This window comes from Varroa destructor, unplaced genomic scaffold, assembly GCF_002443255.2.
Source record: "Varroa destructor unplaced genomic scaffold, Vdes_3.0 BEIS01000001.1, whole genome shotgun sequence".
In the NCBI taxonomy this organism is placed as follows: Eukaryota; Metazoa; Arthropoda; class Arachnida; order Mesostigmata; family Varroidae; genus Varroa; species Varroa destructor.
In genome coordinates, this window is record NW_019211454.1 from 35,231,310 (window position 1) to 35,252,523 (window position 21,214).

General features: G+C 45.0%; 1 protein-coding gene and 2 long non-coding RNA genes across 9 annotated transcripts in view; 2 read left to right on the forward strand and 1 right to left on the reverse strand.

The window, feature by feature from the left end:
* LOC147758562 (uncharacterized) overlaps positions 1-21,214 on the forward strand; it is a 107,429-nt gene that overhangs the window by 75,364 nt on the left and 10,851 nt on the right. The window contains exon 1 of one of the 2 annotated variants that reach the window (XR_015318637.1): positions 17,908-20,636. The exons of the other annotated variant lie outside the window; for it this stretch is intronic. This is a non-coding gene — a long non-coding RNA (uncharacterized LOC147758562). Of the gene's footprint in view, positions 1-17,907; positions 20,637-21,214 lie in introns of those variants that run through there. 2 annotated transcript variants of the gene reach the window in all.
* Positions 1-21,214, reverse strand: part of Dlg5 (MAGUK family member discs large 5) — a 50,396-nt gene that overhangs the window by 1,978 nt on the left and 27,204 nt on the right. For 5 of the 6 annotated variants that reach the window (XM_022809458.2, XM_022809546.2, XM_086976862.1 and 2 more), the window contains 10 exons: positions 15,172-15,291; positions 9,236-9,874; positions 8,441-8,725; positions 6,835-8,055; positions 5,923-6,424; positions 4,825-5,335; positions 1,966-3,146; positions 1,426-1,755; positions 1,095-1,324; positions 393-618 (listed from right to left, as the gene is read on the reverse strand). In XM_022809458.2, coding sequence (XP_022665193.1) covers positions 393-618; positions 1,095-1,324; positions 1,426-1,755; positions 1,966-3,146; positions 4,825-5,335; positions 5,923-6,424; positions 6,835-8,055; positions 8,441-8,725; positions 9,236-9,874; positions 15,172-15,291 — 5,245 coding nt within the window. The remainder of the gene's footprint in view (positions 1-392; positions 619-1,094; positions 1,325-1,425; positions 1,756-1,965; positions 3,147-4,824; positions 5,336-5,922; positions 6,425-6,834; positions 8,056-8,440; positions 8,726-9,235; positions 9,875-15,171; positions 15,292-21,214) is intronic. The other variant, XM_086976861.1, reaches the window with a different exon arrangement.
* On the forward strand, positions 9,871-15,175 carry LOC147758565 (uncharacterized). The gene is made up of 3 exons (XR_015318634.1): positions 9,871-13,876; positions 14,168-14,282; positions 14,400-15,175. It is a non-coding gene; the product is annotated as an uncharacterized LOC147758565 (long non-coding RNA).

A 21,214-nucleotide genomic window follows, 5' to 3' on the forward strand; every position in this document is an offset into this window, starting at 1 on the left:
TATGTATATATCTATATATATATGTCTATATATATATATATATCAGGTGAAAGGAAAACAAAATGTTTTCAACGCATCTTAGATTCGAAGCTGTATCACTTGGACGAATTTCCATAATATCCGTAACTCTTAATTAATTAATTAACGTTAATTTTTGTCTTATAACCTTTTCTATTATTTATCTGGATATTAAGAGAATATACTGTAAGTGATTACTTCCATACTGTCTTCGACCGCTTCGAGCCGAGGACGATTTCCGCTTTAGAAAATACATCTTCACACGAATGAAAAATTCAAACGGTACCATAGTTTTGCCTTTCATAAACTTCTGCTATGTGAGATATATATGAAAAGGGCAAAAAAAAAAACCGTAAAACTAACTAGCATAATACCATTGATAAGGTGTTTGTATTCACTTTCGATTTTGACCGAATGTTCGAACATTTCCTTAGCGGCTTTCGTAGTCATCTTCTCGGTAAGATAACGGCAATCCTTCACCTCACGAATCTGTTTCGTAGACTTGAACTTGATAAAGATTACAATCGGATAGATTTGGCACTTCTTCAAGCGCTCTATGATCACATCTAGGCTTAAGCTCACGTCTAAAAACGCGTGACTCTGCAAAAAAAAATAAAGCAAAATCCATATATAACACAAATGAACACTCAGTCACGAATTAGTTCTGAAAATTAACGTTTTTGCGATATCGGTTATTGTGCAGATTACTAATGATCCGAAAAATTTAATTTTTACAAATACAAATCTGTTTTATACGGTTTTAGAATTAGCGCAGCTATCGAGAATTTCTAGTTATGTGTATTTGATTGAAGTCTCATTATCGCGAACGTATAGTATCAGTAAAGCGTACGGACCCGATGATTTAGTCAAACGCCATTGTTAGGGTCGCCCAGCATAACTATGTTTATAATTTTCCCGCAAGCTAAATAGAAAATGTCCCTACAGCACTCCAGGCAACAGGCTTCTAGAAAGAATATTGGGGCTTGGAATTGGAGCCTCTACAAACAAGTCGCATAGTCCTGATCAATAGTAGTGTCGCATTGGAGCAACGTACTAGAGTCCTGTAATCTTCGTACCTGTTCGCAAATTGCTTTAATGGCACTGATAGTGGTGCATTCGAAATGAGAGCCTCTCCTTTGGAAATCCAGAATTTTGAGCTCGCTAACACCTTTCTCCATAAGGTGCGGTGTTCCGCGCATGGCCTCCGCTAGGCATCGCTGGAACATGTCTGGGTAGTCCTGTTCTAGCTTCTCCATCACGGCGTCGTTTAGCGGCCCAATCAGAATTACAGGCCGAAAGCTCGTATCTGCAATGAAAACCACAATCATTCCTGCAATTGGTCTCACTTCTCTATTCCTATGAATACAATATACGGATGCGTATATCTTCGTGCTCTCTAGAACTTACAGCAAAGTTTCTCGACCCGTTGGTAAGTCGGCGGAGGGAGCAGCTCATCGGCAGCGAGCATCGACGCTGCCGAGCCGGCGGAGTAACTTGAAGAGTTAATTGATGCGTCAGAGTAGGCCGCGATCTCGCGGGTGCTTGCGTTCTTCGAGCGGCGCCGAAAGAAGCTGCGACGGGCTGAACCTCTTCTTCCGGCTTCATCCGCCGCCATGTCGAGCAGGGAGCGTCTCAGTACCAACTCTTCCTCGGCTTTGTAGCGCGACGGAATGAATCCGCATCGCGACTTTCGTCCTTCCTGGTCGACCAACCAGGCACGCCACAGACCGTTGACGCCTGCCCCCGCAACAAGACCAAAACGACACACGCGCACAGGGTAGAAGAAGCAATAGAAAACAATGGCGACTACCATCTATAACAATATATTGGGCCGAGTATCAGGGCTTAAATGCTGTTTTCGTGTATCATCCCGTAATGTATAATAGAAGAATAATCTTTTTCCTTCTGGATGCTCTTCCTTTAATCAAATATCTTTTCCCAACCCACCTTTATACATGGTGTTATCGACAAAGAATACGTCGTCTTTCTTGATGGGTAGAGATCCATCAGTGGCAGGCCGGTCGAAAAGAGCGCGAACATAAAACGCATCGCCGCTGCCATACTCCTGAATTTCCATGTACCTCTCCATGTTCTCCTGAACAAGCACCTTCAATTGTGCGCTCTCGCCCGTCGGCTTAGCTAACTCCGAGGCTGCGTCTTCCGCAGTGAAATTACGTAGATCGATCCCGTTGTACTCAAGAATCTGATCGCCGGGTCGCAGGCCAGTGGCCGCGGGCGAGTCCGGCTCTACCGAGTGAACGAATATACCGACAGCATTGCCGCCCAGCAGAGTGATGCCGAGGTTCGAGCTGCTGGGTTTGTTCAGCACAACGACACGGGGCTCTGTTGGCTTTGACGAATCGCACCGAACACCGCCTTTGCTAACGCTACTACCCACGGCTCCAATGCTACTCACAGCAGTGGGTTCGCGTTTGCTGCCACCGCTATTCCCACTACTAGGCTCACCTCCGCTACCGACCATTTTTGTATGGGAATGGCCGTGTGCCTGCAGCGGTTGAGGCAGGTACACGGTGCCTCCAACGCCTCCTCCTACACTTTTATGACTGCTTCGGGTCAACGTTGAGTTCCCACCCGCCGACGATAGATCGTCATTCGAACGGCTTCGAGCTTCCCGCGCGTCGACGCATACACTGGGCCCAGCGGCTCCCGGGCTGCGGTGGCGTTTTGTGACACTACTGCTGCCGTTGCCACTTCCACTAACGACGACGACACCACCAGTGGCCATGGTCACGTTAGGGCCACTGCCCGCTGTCCCCGATTGACTCTGTCGGTACTGGGTCTTTGGCGAGGCGTGCGGTGTATCCGGCGGACTTTCGCTCGCACTGCTGCTTGCTCCCCCGGGCGTAGAGCAACCCTCCCGATATTTGTCAGGGTTAAATTGCACCAGCATAGTCATACTATCTCGACATTGCCGTAGAACGTTAGCTGCCAATTGATAAGTGGCATTCCGCATGTTAATGCCGCACACTTCCAAGAGTTGGTCACCGATCTGTAGGCCAGCTTTTTCCGCTAACGAATTCTCAGTCACTGACGACACAAAGATGCTTTGCCCCGCGCCGCCCTTGATTTGGATTCCCAGGGGTTCTTTGCTCTTTTCGATTATGATTCTGCAATGTTAAACAGACACACCCGATAAAACCTATGAAGTAACGCGATGATTACTAATAACGAATATTAACTATACCCATGGCACACAATAAATTCGAGGAGAACACTTTTAGCACGAGACAAACATACTGAACTCACATTGGCTAGTATAAGGAAAGGTATCGCTGGAGGCATATTTAAACAAGTAGGAGGTGGGTAGGGATGTAATAATGACAGAGATAGCACAGCTTTGTTATTAAAGACTAGTTATAATGATGCATATTTCATTAAGCTTAACCTAGAGGCACGTTTTTCATTGTTATACCGGAAATACTCTCAGGCATAAATACCGACACATAAATATACAGAGAGGCACACACGTTGGCGCCGCCAATTGGATTTTCGCAGGCCCAAAGGCAAAAGAGGTGCTCAGACTTTAACTAATGATGTGACCCTGCTTTGAATCAAGAAAGTAAAGACGGGCACGTCAGTTATCAAGAGACACAGCCATTTAATGCAGTTGTCCACGCGATTATAATAATCATCCGATATCTTACTGATCATTCTACTGGTGCCGCTCTTGTAGTGTATGCGAGGAAGCGGCTTTTGTTTAAATTTTCAGAGTAAATTATATGCTGCTTCCCGCTTTGGTTCTCATACTTAGGGTAATATATCTGTACGCTTTAGAGGTTTATGAGGCTTATCTACGCGGCGCCTTCCATTATCACTTCAGTGTTTTATCAGCTAAGTGACAATTTGCTCAGAGCCGACGCGCTTAGAAAAGAATTTATGACGAAGTTATGATGAACGTACGTACTTACAAGTACGTATGTTCATCATAACGAGCAATGTTATAAGTCAAAGCGGCAAGTATAAAGAATAGCTTTCCATAGACTCTAACGTGTATCTTTTTTTGGCCACGTGTCCCCGCAACAATTGCAAATTTGGTAGATATTCAACTACAAAATTCGCTTATTTTTTCATGTTTTACATAGTAACCACTAAATCGAATATTGGAATATGTTCCGTTTTTGCTATGCAGTCGAAAATGATGGCTTCCAGAGAAAAGATCTGAGTAGTTCTGGGAAACATCGATACTTTTCTATTTTTTTGCGCAATCGACCTTGTCAAAGGAATAATATTTTATGATATATTGATAAGGAAAACTTGTTTCAGCTTCAGGTAGCGGAATAAGACCATGCTAATGAGTATAGTGTAGTGATTATTTAAGTGCAGCAGAGGCGCGAAAAGACTGGTGCAGGCAAACGGAGCAACTATCGTAGGACCACAAGGAGGCACCGCGGTGAGCTCGGGTTCAAGTCAAGCAGGCTTGAACCAACTGTAGCTTTACCTGAGAAAAATAGCTAACAGACCTTGATGAGTATGTTGATGAATTATGCACGAGAAAGGGACAGTTAATGCGTGCAGTTATAGAACAGGTAAAACCAAATACATATGGGCATACGTGAGGCTGCTTATTGGCGCACAAGTAACCAAAACAAACATTCTAAGCGTTACAGTTGCCCGCCTTCTAATGCATTAGAAGCTTGACCTCGGCCAGTACGGACAAACACGTCAATTTTATGATTCGAACCCTAGGTTCATACTGCCCTTAACCGTCGTGGGCGCATAAGTTGCCACTGTATTATAGTGAAGACAAATTATGCTATGATAACGTGTAATACTATTATATCTTACCTTCGTGTGTCGCCTGCTTTGGGCTTTCGGTTCTTCGGATTGAGCTCAATGTCTCCTCCTGATGAGTTGATAAGCTCGACAGTCAGCGCCGGCTGCAGTGGTGAGGCAGGTCGATGTTGATGTTCTCGGTCAATGCTGCCCGTTGACACCCGTCCCGCAGACGAGCTCACACTGGGAGTTGACGGAATCCTGATGCGTTGCTGTCGCTTGGGGAACGTGGCAAGACCGGCAATTGACACTCCAACATCGGCCGTTGTCGGCGCCCCTCCACCAATGCCGGTGCCTCCGACTCCGCCACTCGCATGCATCACGCTCATATGCGCGCCATGCACATGAGCATGAGTTCCGCCGAGCGCTCCGTGATCGGCGTGCAACGGCGGAATAGGAGGGACGTGCGGACCCGGGTACGGCGCTCCGTGAAAGTGGCCAAACTCGATTCCATACGTCGGACTGTATGACGTCTGGTAGGCAGCCAGCGACGAAGGACATGGCGACGGCGTATAACTACCCCCTACAATTGCCGCCAACATTTATAGTCGTCGAATATTTGTAACAAACGGTCAAACACAGAAAAAAAAAGCAAAATCAACATGCAGGTTAGTATGGCTTATACCACAGGAAGCGTGTACGGTTCCAGTCCACAGCTTTTCGTAAATATATTTTTTAAATGATTATTTAGAAAATAATTAGGGCTAGTCTTTTAGCACGTCATAAAACAACTTTGGCATTATGCATACATAGCACAGTGTCAGCATGGGACAAATAAACAGAAAACTCTAGACTGTTTTTTTACACAGCTCCCAGCTGCACCAAAGACACATTTTGGTCTACCTCTAGTTCACGGAAGCATCTAAAAATAGAACTACCAAAAAAAGAGGATTACTACTAACTTCAATCTTTGTCGCTCCTTTCATCCCTTAATGCGATATTTAGCATACGTTTGTTCTCCTTCTCCATCATTCTTTCATAAAATCTTTCTTAATTATACTTACCTAATAACTCCATCGTACTTTGACTCTATTCTCATTGAAGTAAAACGTTTCGAGTTCTACGTCCGGAACAGCCGTTAGGCTGTTATACATGAGGCTCTGTTCTCACCTGAGTAATGGCTACTGTCCTTTATACCGTACCCGGTGGACGGTGTGAATGTGTTGGTTGACGACGACTCTGCTCCTGCGCTGAGGAGTGAGTCCCCACTGCGTGACATATAAGGACCAGGCCCCGGAGGACAGCACACGGGACCAACGTGTCCTACTGCCGATATGGCGTGCCTCGTGCTGTGACTACTCCCCGTCGTGTAGTAGTTCGGATATAGAGGGTTGTGAGCCCCTCCATGACCGCCGTGGTGGGAAGCAGCACTGTGAGTGCCATGGCCTCCGAGGGCTCCGTGTGGATTGAGCGGGTTAAGCGTATTCAATGGATTTAGCGAGTTGAGAGCTGATGGCTCTAGCGGAGCCGGGAGAATCATTTCATAGGCGGACTCTTTCACACTGCCATTTCCAGCCGAATGCGCTCCATAATGGCTTCCGTAACTTCCGTCGAGAATCGAGGCCGTATAGTGAGCCGAGCGTGGACGCGTAGACACTTGCATAGAAGAGGTCTGGTGGGATTCATTAAGATGAGAACACACAGTATGTAGCTATATAAGACTAGAATAGGCCTTTATGGGACGCGAACGAAAAAGAAATTAATGATGAACGTTATTATAATTCGGACTAGTATACTTAATAGAGGGCATTATTTTAACCTATTTTATTACTAATTTGTTAGTGACAACAATTTATAACTGATCCTTACCATGATATTAATTCTGCATTGATTAATAATAACCAATGATAATACCATAACGATTCAGATGCGAAAGATCTTACTAAATATGCAAACGTACGATCAGGTGGGAAGCCAACGTTGAAATGGATTGGAATGCTAGCATGTATCAATCGTCTTTCGAACGCTTTATATCTTCTGTAAAACGAACACATTCTTTACGGCCGTTTTGTGTACACTTACTTGAGCAGTGACAAGACCAGAAGATCCTTTAACGGCCAATGGCTTCGAATGCGGCCTGGGAGTAGTCATACTATAATACCGATCCTGTGAGTGATTTCGCGAACTGGGCGCCGTCTGTACTAAACTGTTGAACTCCCTAAGGATCTCGGAGGACGTTTGAGGGACATAGGCGTCCATCTTAATCGGTGAGCTTCCGCTAGAAACGGGGCTGGAATCAGAACTCGAGTGGTAGAATTGTTTTGGAATTGACTTACGTTCCTTTCGCTTGTGCGTTGTTTGCAATGTGTTTACGTTTAGTGAGACCTTTTCACCCGCCTGTAACTGGTGTTCGGTCAGAGCACCCTTATATTTCGGCCAAGTTCCCCCGTTGTTTGGAGCGCTGCTAGTACCACGATGATTCTCTTTACTACTGCTAGTGCTTGATCCCTTATGACTCTTTGCTGATTTCCTTTCGCTTGAAAACCGGTCAATGACAGAGTCGAGCTCAAAGATTGCCTCCTTCGTATCATTGCTGCTCTGTATCGTGGACAGAGGGCGCGTCGATTTTTTCTCGCCAAAGATCTTGTTTTTAGCGCGATCCAATAACGTGTTGGACGCCTTTTTCTCCGATGGTGATACCAATGTTTTCGCCAGTTTCTCATCGGTCTGAACACACACCGAGCTGAACTGTTTTAGGATAATATTCGCTGATCGGTCCTTGGTATCATCGTTTTTGCTGCTACTGTTGATAGAGTTGCCGAATCGACAAACTTGAAGTTGAAATCGGCCAGGCTTGTCCAGCTTCTCAAGGGCGAGCTGCATATCGGTAACGACCTGTCCATCGATACTGAGAATGCGGTCTCCTGCCTGTAATACTTGTGCCCCCGGTGTGCCTGGGACAGTTTGAGCGACGTAAACACCGGCCTCGAGTACGAGTCCATGGGTCTCCTTTTCAGGGATTTGAAGTTCACAAAAGAAATAGCCCCTTCTACTGGAATGCTTATGCTGAGAACTGGCTCTACGCCTCACCTCCAACTTGAGATAGTCTGTAGCCTTCTGTAACATCTCTTGCGCAACTTCAACTCCCATCTGGAATACACTGGCTCCATTGATTTTAATAATTTGGTCCTGCAGTAGAAGCTTTCCGTCGGCGGGACCTCCAGCTTCTATTCGGGAAACCCACAATGTATCATTGTTTTTGCATGTCTCAAACCCTCCGCCGTTCTCCAATCCATCGAGCTTCTAAAAAAAATTCAATTTCAACAAGCAAAAAGAAAAAATATGGAAAAAAACCTTGGTGCAGGCGATAAAAACTAATATCTATAATAGAACATGAATAACAACATAATAATAATAATACTTCCTTTTATATTTAATAGGTAGCTAGCTGGTTGCGTTAATTAATATATGAAATTTTTTGTTACTCTTTGTTGTTATGACCCATTGTTGTTTCTACTAGTTGGCACAGAGAGAGAAAGAGAGATTTATTTTTAATTCGTGGCAATATGTGCGCTATATGTATTATTTACGTAAAATCAGAATGCAATATGGAAAATACTGTAAACGTATTAAAGCACAGGTGGAGGACGAATACCAGCAATTAAAAATCAATCAAGTTGCTACGTACCAGTTTGACCGTTTTGGTGCTCGCTTCGAACTCCTCCATGATGTCAATAGCTGAATCCTTGCTTAGAGCCACTCCCAGCTGCATTTGACGAAGTTCATTAAGTTCCTTATTCGCTTGTCTCTTGGCGTCATCCGAGTCTCTAAGGGCTTCCGCCAGTTCCGAAACCGCACGGTCGCGCTCCTTTCGCAGACGGTCGCAAAGTGCCCGGATACTTTCCCTCTCGAGGACGATCTTGTCACGCTCGCTGAACGCCCAGTCCCGTCTTCGCTTGCTTACTTCGGCCTCCTGCAAAATTGGACGGGACAAATACGCACAGGCACACAGAATCCAGAATCCATTCAAAGACAGAACACGCGACAATGCGCTCGAATCATCATTCCCCCAGGCCTGGAGCGTGGTTCCTCGATTCAGCTATTGGATGGTTTGCATAACATAACACGACTATTCTGATCGAACCGGACAGACACGCTTGAATTCCGTACAAGCTTTGCGTATCGTTTCTGTACGTTATACGTACAATAGATAAATGAACAAATTATATGTACGGGTTATCCTGTGAGAGCACATTTACAGATACAGAAATTATTTGGGCCGGTGAGCTTTACAATGGTATTTATATATGAAACGTTCGAATATTGAATTAGGCTGTCGATGAAACTGTGCTACCCAATCTACAGAAATATGTAGAAGCAGTCTAGGGAACCATTTTTGCTTTACAAGCGTACGAAGATTGGCAAGGCTTACGCTAGCATAAATATTGCAATTATATATATAAATATATCGTATTGAAATTACTTGTTGAGCTTCGGTAAGTTCATTCTTGAGCTTGGTAACTTCTTTGTGAAGCGCTTCAATCTGATCCTTATAAGCTTGCGAGTCTTGTTCATGCTGCTTTTGCAGTGGGGAGCACTCTCGGAGTTGGTTACACTCCTTGAGTGCACGGTCTCGATCCTGCAGCGCCGACGCAATCTCCCGCTTTAGGCCTTCATTTTCATCTTGCAAGCTTTTGATTTTGTTCTCGCTAGTAGATAGCTCAGAATTCTTTGTTGCGAGCTCCTCTTGGAACTTTTCCATTTCCTTATGTACACTGTCGCGCTCGCTCATGATCAGAGCGTACTCCTGTACAGCTGCATTGCGTTCCTCGGTGAGCCTATTCAGGTCTTTGCCAGCCTTAAGCCGGATGGCCATTGCCTGGTTGATCTCCTTCATGGCGTCATCCCGCTGCTGTTGGGTTCTTTGGAGTTGTTCGCGCGCATCGTTTCGTTCCCTGAGTGCGTTGTCCCACTGTCGGATGGCGGCCGTGCATTGTTGCTGCAGCCCCGCGCATTCGCGGAGTGCAGCATCACGCTCGCGTTTCGCGTCGTCCAGCTGCTTTTTGAGCCGAGCCATATCTTCTTGCGAAAGCTCCATCTTCGACACGTGCGATGAGTGTACCTGCGTCAAAGCAATTAAGAACGTAGCGGAGCAAGAACATTAGGAATGCAGCACATATATCTGTTAGGCTATTAGGAGCGTCCAAAGCGTCCACAGCAAAAGCATTTTCTAATACTAAACAAGCATCCAAATAGAGTAATAGCTGGTTGTTACTGTTTTTTCCGAAAGCTTCAAACAGATTCTGTCTGTTTGGGACCTTTGCTTAACTCTACATACTACCCCTTAGAAGATGCTCTCTTCGTGGCTAGTCAAAGACAATCACTATAGGTTCATATTTGCGTGTTTAAGATTTATCGCCTGTTAAGATATCATCAGAATGATTTTCTTGATTTAACGCCTAGTATGTGGCGATAAGTGTATTCGCGTGAATCTCGCGTCGCCTGAACCATTAGCAAGCATGATCGGTCATGTTCGTTCTGCAGACACTAGTAACTTAGCCTAATTGTCTGTTTAAAGTACGGCTAAAGTTTTCGCGCGGTAGCCTTTGCGCAATACATACAATGCACATCTTTGCTCAGTTATACATAACTTGAAGGGAGCATTTAGATGCATGTATAATGTGTGTATATATATATATAGTTAGAAAGCAAAACACTAATAAGATGAGCGTCATATCCAGCCGCCGCAGTAGCAGCGTACAACGGTCACATGCTCATCAACATCTTTATAAAGCGCCATCTGTCTCAAAGCTGTTCACCGCTCCAATCTATAGTAGCAGAAAGAGAGCGAAAGAGCTGAAAGAGTGAGTGAAGGTTATGGGATCAACGGACGCGCGAGTCAAGTGCGAGGTACAGCAGCAGTAGCTGGCGGTAAGCAATATTTGCAATTTACTTTGCACGTTCGTTCGTCTGCGTACAGACTCTCTTGCCGTTCTCTTTCTTTCTGGGGCTGCTCATCGGCGTGTAGTCTGGGTTACTGTCGATGCTGCTGGTGCTGCCGTCATCGTCGTCATCTGCAAATGACATCACCACTTGGTTGGTCCCGGAAGAAAAAACTCAACGTCCTCTCCAGACAAGATGGAGTCAGCGGTTCCATTGTACTGCCTCCTGTTTCTGTCAAGGTCCCATAGGCTAACGGATCCTAATGCTGCTGATACTGCTGCTGGCCTCCATCGTCACTGTCCCTAAAGTTAACAACCTCTTCCAGAAGGCCTCCTACTTTCAGTTATATTTGTATGTATGGGTGTCTGTGGCTGCGTGTATTCTTTCTCACGTTCTCAAGCTACGATTCGTTTTTATGTTCGTGCCAAACATTTGTCGTTTACTGCATCTATCCTTCCAGCCACGTGCGTTAACGGTGGGCGGACTAGCCGGCTAGCTGGTAGGTGCCGCCTACCAGCTATCTAGTACTGTCTGGATATAGTAACGGCCATTAACAAAATGTACTCGATGATAGCGAAAAGGAAGGAACCGGCAGAAAAGAAGTAGTCTTCGGGCAGAACGTCACTGTAGTCGATGCTACTTCAGTCTCACACTGTACAGCTATACAGCCTCATTTCGGGTAGTTACGATGCAGAAAGACTATACAGCAGCCGCACATAACAGCACAAGCTTCAAGTCTGACGTTGTTCGATTCGTAAGTTCAACAAACGAAGGGATGAGTGCTCACCCAAAGCGATTACTGCTTTCTCATAAATCAATAGTGCCGTATTCGACATAGAAATGTCTTGTCCTCTATCGGTCGAGTGCGGCCGAAGAACCCGCCCAGTCGCATTGCAGCAGTGGCTAGTGCATCCGTTGCCACTATTCCAGGCCCATTTCGGTGCCGTCTGCTTTGTAGCGCCATTTGGAATATGTCCGTCGTCTATCGCTTGTCGTCAATTCACTGCAGAAGCCAACGACTCGACAAGGAGACAAAGCAAGCGAATGAACAGAGAGACTTCCTTTGTCCTCTCTGTTTAGGTTACTGGCGCTGCTACTTATTTGTGCTCCTGATTTTCCGCAATGAGACTTTTGAGACCGAGCATTAAAAGCCCTTACTCTTCCCTAATCCTCTGAAGAAACGACGAGCGAATGAGAAATACGATAAGGAAGACGGTAACAAGCGAGGGCTTGTCCGCGCTCGAACCAGGCCGGAGCAGAGAGCCACTCGGTCGCAATGTAAAAGTCGTGACTGTCCCCGATAGTGCTGCGTTTGGTCTAACATGTGTATGTCTCTGGGCGTACTCGTGTGTACTTGCCAGAGTCTGCCATGCGAGACACTGGAACACAGTAGCATATTAGACCGTCAGCGCCAGCGACTGCGACGCTTAGGCTTGGAACGGATCCTGTGCAGTGTAACGGAAGAGGCTGGTTGCCCGTAACTGAACACACGGAATCTGCGAAATGCGAAGCAGAATATGCCCGCATAGTCGGCGAGCAGTCAGCGCTGCTCTGCAGTCGGTCCAACTCCGATCTCACGCCTCACAGCGTCCTACCCATAGTTCCCGCTGGGGTGCGATCCCCAATGACGCCTATTCTTGCCAATCCCAGCTATATCTGCTGTCGTTGTTTGCGGTAGGGGGAAGCGAGAAGCGTCTGTACGGGCACAACCGAATGCTATCGTCTGGGCGGTGTCGTCGTAACAGCATTCGGTGGTCGTTACGGCCCTAATAGTCCTGTAGGCAACAACGGCAGAAGGACAAGTTTGGCAGGAGTCGGCGTTCGCCAGCTCTAATCCACCTGCCTGTAGAAGAGTTAGGACAGTATTTCGTTCGCGGTTACGCGCTACCGTTTCAGCCGCCCAACTTCTTTAACAAGAGAGTCAGGATCTACCAGCTGGGCTAGAAGGTGGTAGCAAGCGCAAAAGCAGAGATATAGAAAATCTCGTATATATATACTGAACGAATTCTCAGCGAGCAAGCAGGCGGTATTCCAGTAAAGGAGAGTTACTTTAGAAGCGGAATATTCTATTCATCGTCAGCGTAGGCGTATCCATGGCCGCATGTATACTAAAAGCAAAAGTTCGACAGTATTATTATAATATAGTGATTTTCCATTGGTCTCAGTTCGTTTTGTTGTATTAGGTGCAAGTGTGTGTGTGCGCGTAAGTTACTCTAAGTATACTATGTACACATCTGTGAATATAGTACGTGTCATGCATATCTTCGTCGTCGGATCTGAAGAGACAGTTTCGACGATAATTTTTCTATCATTTGAAGCATATTAATTTCGATTGATTGGTTCATGTAGCAATTGCTGCGGTTGAAAAGCCCTTTTTACTAAAACCTTTCTTCGTCTCTTTTTTTGCAACCTTCTTACTGGGCGAACGGAAACTATCGAGCAAGAGAAAGGCCAAAACAAAAGAGAAGAAGCGCAGAGAGCACGAGGAGGACAATTAAGAAAAGACGAAGTAGAAGCAGAAGTCAAAGGATAAGCTGAAACGGTAGGATGAGACTCACATTGGGCCACCTAGGCCCACCTCAGCACGTTGAACAGAAGGCAACGGTCACTGCCGCCGGTGAACGAGAGAAAAATGGTGAAACGCTGGTCAGGACAGACACATGAAGGACCAGCTTACATACCGGCAAATCGGCCAAGGACCTAATGCTCTTCCATCGCTGCCACTGCCATCGTGCCATCGTTAACGTTACTTCAACCACACGGACGACTGCGGGGCAAAGTACAGCGCCCTTAGTGAACGAACCCGGCAGTCAATACCTGCTACAGAAAGCGGAAGCGGTCATAACGGCCTCAACAGAACTAGCTCGTCAAGATGACATACATACTAAACCTCAACAGCTTACAGCTTTAGCCGCAACTGCCACCTATGGCATCGGTGGTCCTGATACTACAGGACGGAGCTCGTCTATGGAACGTTATCCAGACCGCCCTCGCCGCAGCACCAACGCACCCCTTCGTAGTGTGCCCCAGCTACCAAAGAGCTCACTCCCCTTCCATCGTTCTGTTGTTCTGTGAAAGTGCAAGCGATCGTGAACCCATAACTCGGTGAGCTAACTCAAGCCGTACCTGACTACAACATGAAATGCGATTAAATAAGACTAAGGGAGCCCCCCTGTTGTCGGTAAGTAAGTCGTTCTTCGACAAGAAAAAAAAAACTAGCTATAAGCAAAAATCGACCAACACGGTGCGTAGGCGATTATTGTGAGTACATATTGCTTTTATTGCGTGGGCATATTCTGACTGTCGATTCATGCCATGTAAAAATGGCATTTGAATCCTTGAATTGTCCTTTTTACTGTGATGGATTTCCCCTTTTTATCAATCGTTTGGCAATTCTACCATGATTTATGAGAACAAAACAGAAATATTAGAAGCGTAAAGTGTCTGTATTGCCATTTCCTTTGCCTGTCAGGGTACCGTCCATAAACGGTTGTCCTGTCGCTGCTTCCACTGTGAACAACGTAACCGTAAGCGTTCTCCCTTAGCCCTGTACAAGCCCAACAGCAAACCAAAACCGACTGCGAAATGTAAGTTTTTGCGCAATCGAGCACCATAGGCAGGCCATGGCGCCGCTGCTACGATTCGAGGCAGGAAAGGACATATGTTCTGCATTTAATTGTTGCTTAACTTCTGGCTTATTTTAGTGGAGTCAGTGCCGTCAACAACAGTTATGATGCCGGTGATAGGAACACCGAAGAGAACATCGACGAGAACAAACGATAACAAGGAAGACGAATCTGATGACAGCGGTTCCCTTGCCGAATTCTGGGTAATGTGAGCAGGCGCCGCTGCCGATGAATCGCAGAGCAAAGTCAGATGCTTTTTGGTTGAATTACCGACCTACTTTTACATCAAGTCAGCCTGAAGTATGCGACCAACCTAGGTAACGGCTCGCCCAAAAGCCAATCAGCCAATAAGTCGTATACATACGGGTCGAATGCAGGAGCGCCAAAGTCTCGTGCCGGCTCGCCTTGCATCGTTTTTTTGCAGTTTTCTTCTTCCTCGATAATTTTTGTGCTCATAAAATAACTCGGCTCGTCTTTTTGAGGCTTGGAGAAACTCATAATATCGTTCTGCCGGGTCGACAGTTCTTTATCGAAGGAGCATCGCGAAATATATATATTTTAATTGGCACTTTTATGCAGCATATCTATAGGTTTAATCCAACATGTGTGAAATATGTGTTCTCTTCTCTAACGTGCAACCAACAAATAGAACGAACGAAGATGCAAAGCGCATGGATATCGTCAGCAAGGTCTTTGTTAGTCTTTGCTTTGGAAACCACTAAAGCTGGCCAACCGCAGGTCCCTTTCACACGCGCACATTGTCTATCTGTAGAGAGGTTGAACTATGCACACGGCTAGATTCTGGACTTTTTCCCTTGTATTATATACGAATACGATCATATGCACTTACCTGGACGAGATCTGCGTAGCACTTGTGAAGTGTGTCGTACTCATCTTTAAGCGCCTTGCACTTCTGACGAAGCGCTGCCTCTCCGCCCTCCATCCCGCCGACCTCTAGCGAGGGCTGATGCTGAAAAGGGACGAAATAAACGTATAAGAACCATCTGAGTTTTGCCACTATACAGTAGATCAATATTTCTAAGCAAGCCAGTAATATTTCGATAGGCAAGTTCGGAAAAAAAGAGAAAATTCAACGAATTATTTATTCAGACAATGTAAAACACTCCTCAAAGTAAACACACTCAAAATAAAACACTACGATACAATAAAAATTGATTTGCGGTTTTTGCTGGATGATCTATATGTGTCATTTTCTTCCTCATTTCCGAGATCCAACTCGGGTCGCCAGCTGCAAATGGCATTTTGTGTCTTTACGGTGCACGGAACGCCTTCTTCATCTTTGGTAACTTAGCTCTTGCCCCGTTTATATATATATGCACAACACACCTAGCAAGACATTACAATGAACTATGAGTGTCCCGTTCATCTGAGCTACACACATGTATTCCAAAAGTACTTCCTGCTATATACCCATCATTCAAATTTACTACAATGCATAAGGCAGACAACTCCATTACTAAGCAGAAATATGGTACGAGGCTTGCAGATCAATATATGTTGAAACATATCGATAGACTCAAAATAAGACCACATTTCTCTGATAAGCTACTGGTTATTGTCTAATGGGATCTCTAAATAATAATAATACTCTAATTGGATCAGTAAATAGGGAATAAACATGATTATTATTATTATATAATAAGTAAAAGTTATCGTTATTTAATGTCAATTAGCAGTTAGTACATTTTAAGCTTCATATATTGGTTTTCGTTGGCAAACTAGCAAAGTAATCTTGTTAAACTTATTTATTCGTACATGATCAGTCAACACAGCTCGGTAAACGGATTTTTTTATAGTTCATAGAAGAGGATCCATATATTTCTCGGTGTTTTCGACTTCAGTTTCTTGAAGCATTGGAACGTTTAAGCGTAAGGTCCGACATCCATCAATGCTAGTGTCATCTTAACAAGTCTTTCAAGCGCCTATGTTGGAGGACAAGCAGGCTCTTAACGAGGACAGAATGACATAAGATAATAATAATGTTTCGTTCTCTATTAAAAAAATCTCGCTGTCGTTAGCTTACGCTTGGTGGTACAGAAACCAAGTCCAGTTATTCATGCAGAAAACATAAGGGGCTACACATTTATGGTAAATTTAAAAATATATTAGAGTGTGTTGGTACTTGTTTCCTCGGACGAAGGATAAAACGGGTCTGGATAGAGGCAGCTAAGTAAAGGTGTCCCATACTGGTTGGTGTTCTATGTAATTTTCGTTGGAAAAAGCATTGCTGTTTGTATAAGCCAGCACAACTGTTGATGATGATTTCTACAGAAACCACTGGCTATAGAGCGGCCGCCCTATTTCTCTTCCAACGTCCGCTGCTTAACGTGACACTTACACGATCAGTCTCTGGCTTTGCCCCTTATGGTCCAACAGGCGAAGACATAGGAACGCCGAATGGAAGGTTTTCCGTAATGCTTCGAACATTTTTTCTTGTGCGTACTAAGAACGGGCTAAGCAAATTTGAATCCATGAGTGTTCTATTAATCAGATGCTCGCGGATTGGCTGCCTCAGCCGGATTAACGGGCCATTCGCGCGTAAATACCCTTAACGATTTATATTCTAGCTTCAAGACCTCCGTGTGGTCTAGAATGTTGCTAATAGGTCTATGCTTTTCGTTGCGTGCCTTCGAGTGCAATTTAATCTTATCGCTATGAGGTCCACCAAATGAGCATACAGGCTACCGCATTTAGCTTCGCTCGTCCCGCATTCAGTGAACTCTTTTTCAAGCGTAGCTTTATGAAGTTCTAAAAGGAGCAGGAGGAATGGCTCTCCACCTCAGCACGCGCCTTAGCTTTCCTCCTTATCCACTCTCTAAGTGCGTCTTTCTTCACTCCGTTGTTAACGTGGCAATAAAGCCCTACGGCCCCTTTACTCTGTGGAAATTAATTAGGGCATTATAAGAGAGATGTTCTCAGTAGCACCAGTAGTGAGAAAAGTAAAAATAGAAACCAAAATCGTGCGAATACTCCAGAGTTATACGTATAGTGGTCCTGCAACTTCATCCTTTCCAATGAGTGACCAACCAGAGAACGCCCTGGCGAGCAGATACGCGAACTCTGCAGGTCAGCAAATTTGTCGGCGAAACGGTGCGCACCGGCCCAGCCTGCAAAGTACTTTGGGACCAGGAGAAAATCGCTGGCTGCTTTGCATGCGATTGAGGTGCAAAGAACTCGAGGAGTTGAGCCATGATATAAGTGCCGAAGATGGAAGGAAGAAAGAAATGGTGACCGGGTCGTTAGTGCCGAAATTTTCAGAAATCAAATAAAGCCCAGTTGCCATTGATTTTGCTTTACTGCAAAAATCAGGTAACCCAAAGGCGCATGTGCGAAGTATGTCTCGTGTGAGCGCGAAGGGTCGCATCCGTCGGCCTGCCGCTTCAGATAACGTGACCACAGAGCTGCTGCTGGCCTAACCGACCCCCCTCACAACCCACTCTCGAGTAGCGACTAAGCGTTCGAGCTCCGACCGTTTTGTACGGTTTTTCCTTTTTCCTTTTTGCTTCCTTTTAAGACCATTGCGCAGCTGACGAACGCTTTTACATATAGTCATAGATTCACAAAGTTCTGTCCTCCACTTGCTATTTCGCGTACCCCCCTCCCGGTCCATATGCAAACCCAGATACACAAAATTCTGCTCGTATCATTTTCTATGTATCAACAGAAAAAGTGCCCAAGATTTTGGTAGTGAAGTTCGAGCAGTGATAGTAGCCGTGACGCGCCGTCCGCCCTCACGAGTAGGGCCAAGTGAAGCAGCATTTATTATAGACTCCGGCTACGTTTGAAAAACGTGCGCACCGTCTTCATTCCTATCCTTTTTGCCCGTTTGTCTTCCTTTCATTCCGCAGGGCTCTCTTGGCGTCTCTTTGACCTTGATGATATGGAATAATTGGCCAGAGGAGACTTCAAGATGATCACCAGCGTTTTCACTGTTATCAAACGTCGCACCCAAATAACGAGTGTGGCCACAAACTCATACACAGATACAATACTCACAACGAAAATCTTGTACATAGAATACAGAGGGCGAGCGGTATCGTTTATCGCAGTTTGTTATTCGGCGTTGGTTTCTTCCCAAGAAGATCCGTTTGTAAGTGAGCTCGAACAGCATAAAGAAACAGAAGATTTTATGCGCTAGATAACTGTCGTATTGAAAGCACAGCATATCCCTATCCACCTCACATTTCTATACCATACTGTTGTAAGAATGCATACAGATCTCGTCAAAATAAATATGAAAGAAACGATCGATCTTTTGGATTAACCAAACGTACAGCTGTGCTTCAGCCTTTTCAACATTACAATTATCTGAATGGACGTATCAGTCTCTTCCCTGCTAATGCCTTTTTCTTCTAGACACGGACCATCCGTACTACTTCTGCACGCTATAATACAGTATATTGTAATCATCTAACGCAACTGAACAAGACCGCCTTTTTGTCTCTTGTTTAGTATATAAAACACCTCTAAATGCATGCACGCGCTTGTCTTATATTGTCAGATTAGGGCAGAGACTGGCCACAGTGAGCACATCATCGTCGCCTTATTGCGTCCTATGAGAATGATGCGAAGAAGATGAAACGCAATCTGATTTCACGCGAGGACACGCTAAGGTGACCGCTTTTGTTGCTGATGAACACTAACACCGCGTTCATCAACTAGCAACAACGACGATGGGCGCCGACGATGTACGCAGATGGTGTAGTGCGCATTAATATAATGACTTGACTCTGCTGAACCCCTGTAACTGCCGTCCTCGCAGTTCCCATTAAGCAACTATGACGACAACGGCCTCGCTAGATAAATCTCAACATCAAACCAGCCTGCAGCGCTCGTCTGTCTCTACCCCCATAAGTGCTATTATTGTTAGAAGCATGACCATGGTGCGTCCTCATCGTAGCCCCCCGTCATTACAACTGTCTTTTTTGCCACATTCAAACCTTTTTTCTTAATCTACTAGCTAAATACAATTCTCGGCGAAATGTGCAGCAACCCGATTCTTGAGATGTCTTGTAGTCTCACAGGTAATTTATTTTTTTTTTTGTTAATTTATCCTTATTTATTCCTCCCCATTGCATCAATGTCTTGCCTTTCATATTCTGCAGGTATTCTCTAAGATGACCGCGGTAACAAACGCGACATAAAATGAAGACGCAGCGTTAGTTGACAAATCATTGCCGCCACTGGAACTATTAGTGCATTTTGGTAACTGGTGTGCCACGGCTCGAAATGTCGAGAGCTTACCATAATTCTAGAAGCCACAGAGGCCCCTTTAGGCTTTTGAGTCAGATCGGCCGGAGTCAAACAGGCCCCCGTGCGCCTATTCACCCAGCCATAGGCGGACGACCTTCTGAACGAACGATCGAACCGAAAAACAAACGAACACTATGTGCAATTATAAGGTAATTGCATGGGAGCAGCAGCGAGCGATGGAGCTGAAAGAAAATGAATAGAGGGCAGAGACAGAAGCGACGATAAATATACGTACTCACTACACAGAGCTATGCCTTATAGAGACAGCCATTCTACGGAGCACAGTCAGATTTCCAGGTGAGCGGATAAGCTCAAGATGTATGAACCCTGAGCGGGTTAATTTGTACACCGTACTGGAGACGATCAGACAAATTTCGATCGATTTTGTTAATGCAAAACTTCCACAACGATTCGTCATTTCCGAGTATCCCTATACAATATCGTTTCAAAATGTGGGTATATGTGCTAAATTGGTTGGATCTTTGACTCTAGCGCTTAGCGTATAACGCTGGACTAAAGCAACTAGCCAATAATACACACAGGGACATGCAAAATACACCTGTCTTCGTGCGACGGCCTCCATATATGAACTCATGGATATCTGGACGTCCCCATATACAACACTCGATCAACTGATCCGTGTAAGGGAGCGTAATAACGATGCCACTAAGGACTCGAGAGCTAAAGTAACCTAATTGAATAACCTTACAAGTTTAGCCCAGCCTAAGCACGAAGCTACAAAGAGGTTTTTTCTTGCCAATATAGAAGCACTGCTAGTCCGCTGCCCGAGATAACACCTTTCCTCATCCACAGCCACCAGCGTCGCCGCCATGACTAGGTTGTGCCCCATGAAGCAAGCCTATAACGAGCGAAATTCCTATCTGTGCCTCTGGAGACTACTATTAACGTGGCCTTCTTTCACTGTAGTGGCAATAAATTGGATCCGCCCGAAATAACAACGGCTTTACGCCGCTAAGATCCGTATTTGCAGCAAGTACAGCTGCCGTTACCGCTGCGCTAAATCAAGAACAAACGCCTACGGTAAGTTCGGTCGCAGGTGTTTCCGTATATAACACCCCATTAACCAACCGAGCGATACTGATTATAGCGTTAATTTGAGATCGTTCGAAAAATAATTCGTGACAATCAATCATCTCAATAATAATAATAAATGAAATAAAAGAGACTACTGGAATATGAGAGGCATTTATTCATAATGGTAGCAATGAAACGTAGCTATTATTCAATTGTAAACTATCTCCGCTACCGATTTTGAACGGTCAAAACATTACTTCATCATTCTTTTTTAACATCCTCCGACTATTTTTTCTGTGAGGACAGCTTTTCGAAATCACCTCTTTGACAGTTGTATGAAGAGGTTGAAGTGATAACTGGGGTAGGACTTCCTGGATTCCTTAGTTGTTCCCGAGTAGTTTCTGAAGCAGTGTAGTAAGCCAACATAGTTTTTTTTTTTTTGCTTTCTTCGCGGTGATAATTCCTATCGTCTTATTCTGCTCGGTAATTTATTAGCCACACAGACCCTGCAGTTACGTCGAAAGATATGCCCCCAAAAACTAGAAAAGTGTTCGAGTCCGTTTTCTTTGACTATCCATAGCTTA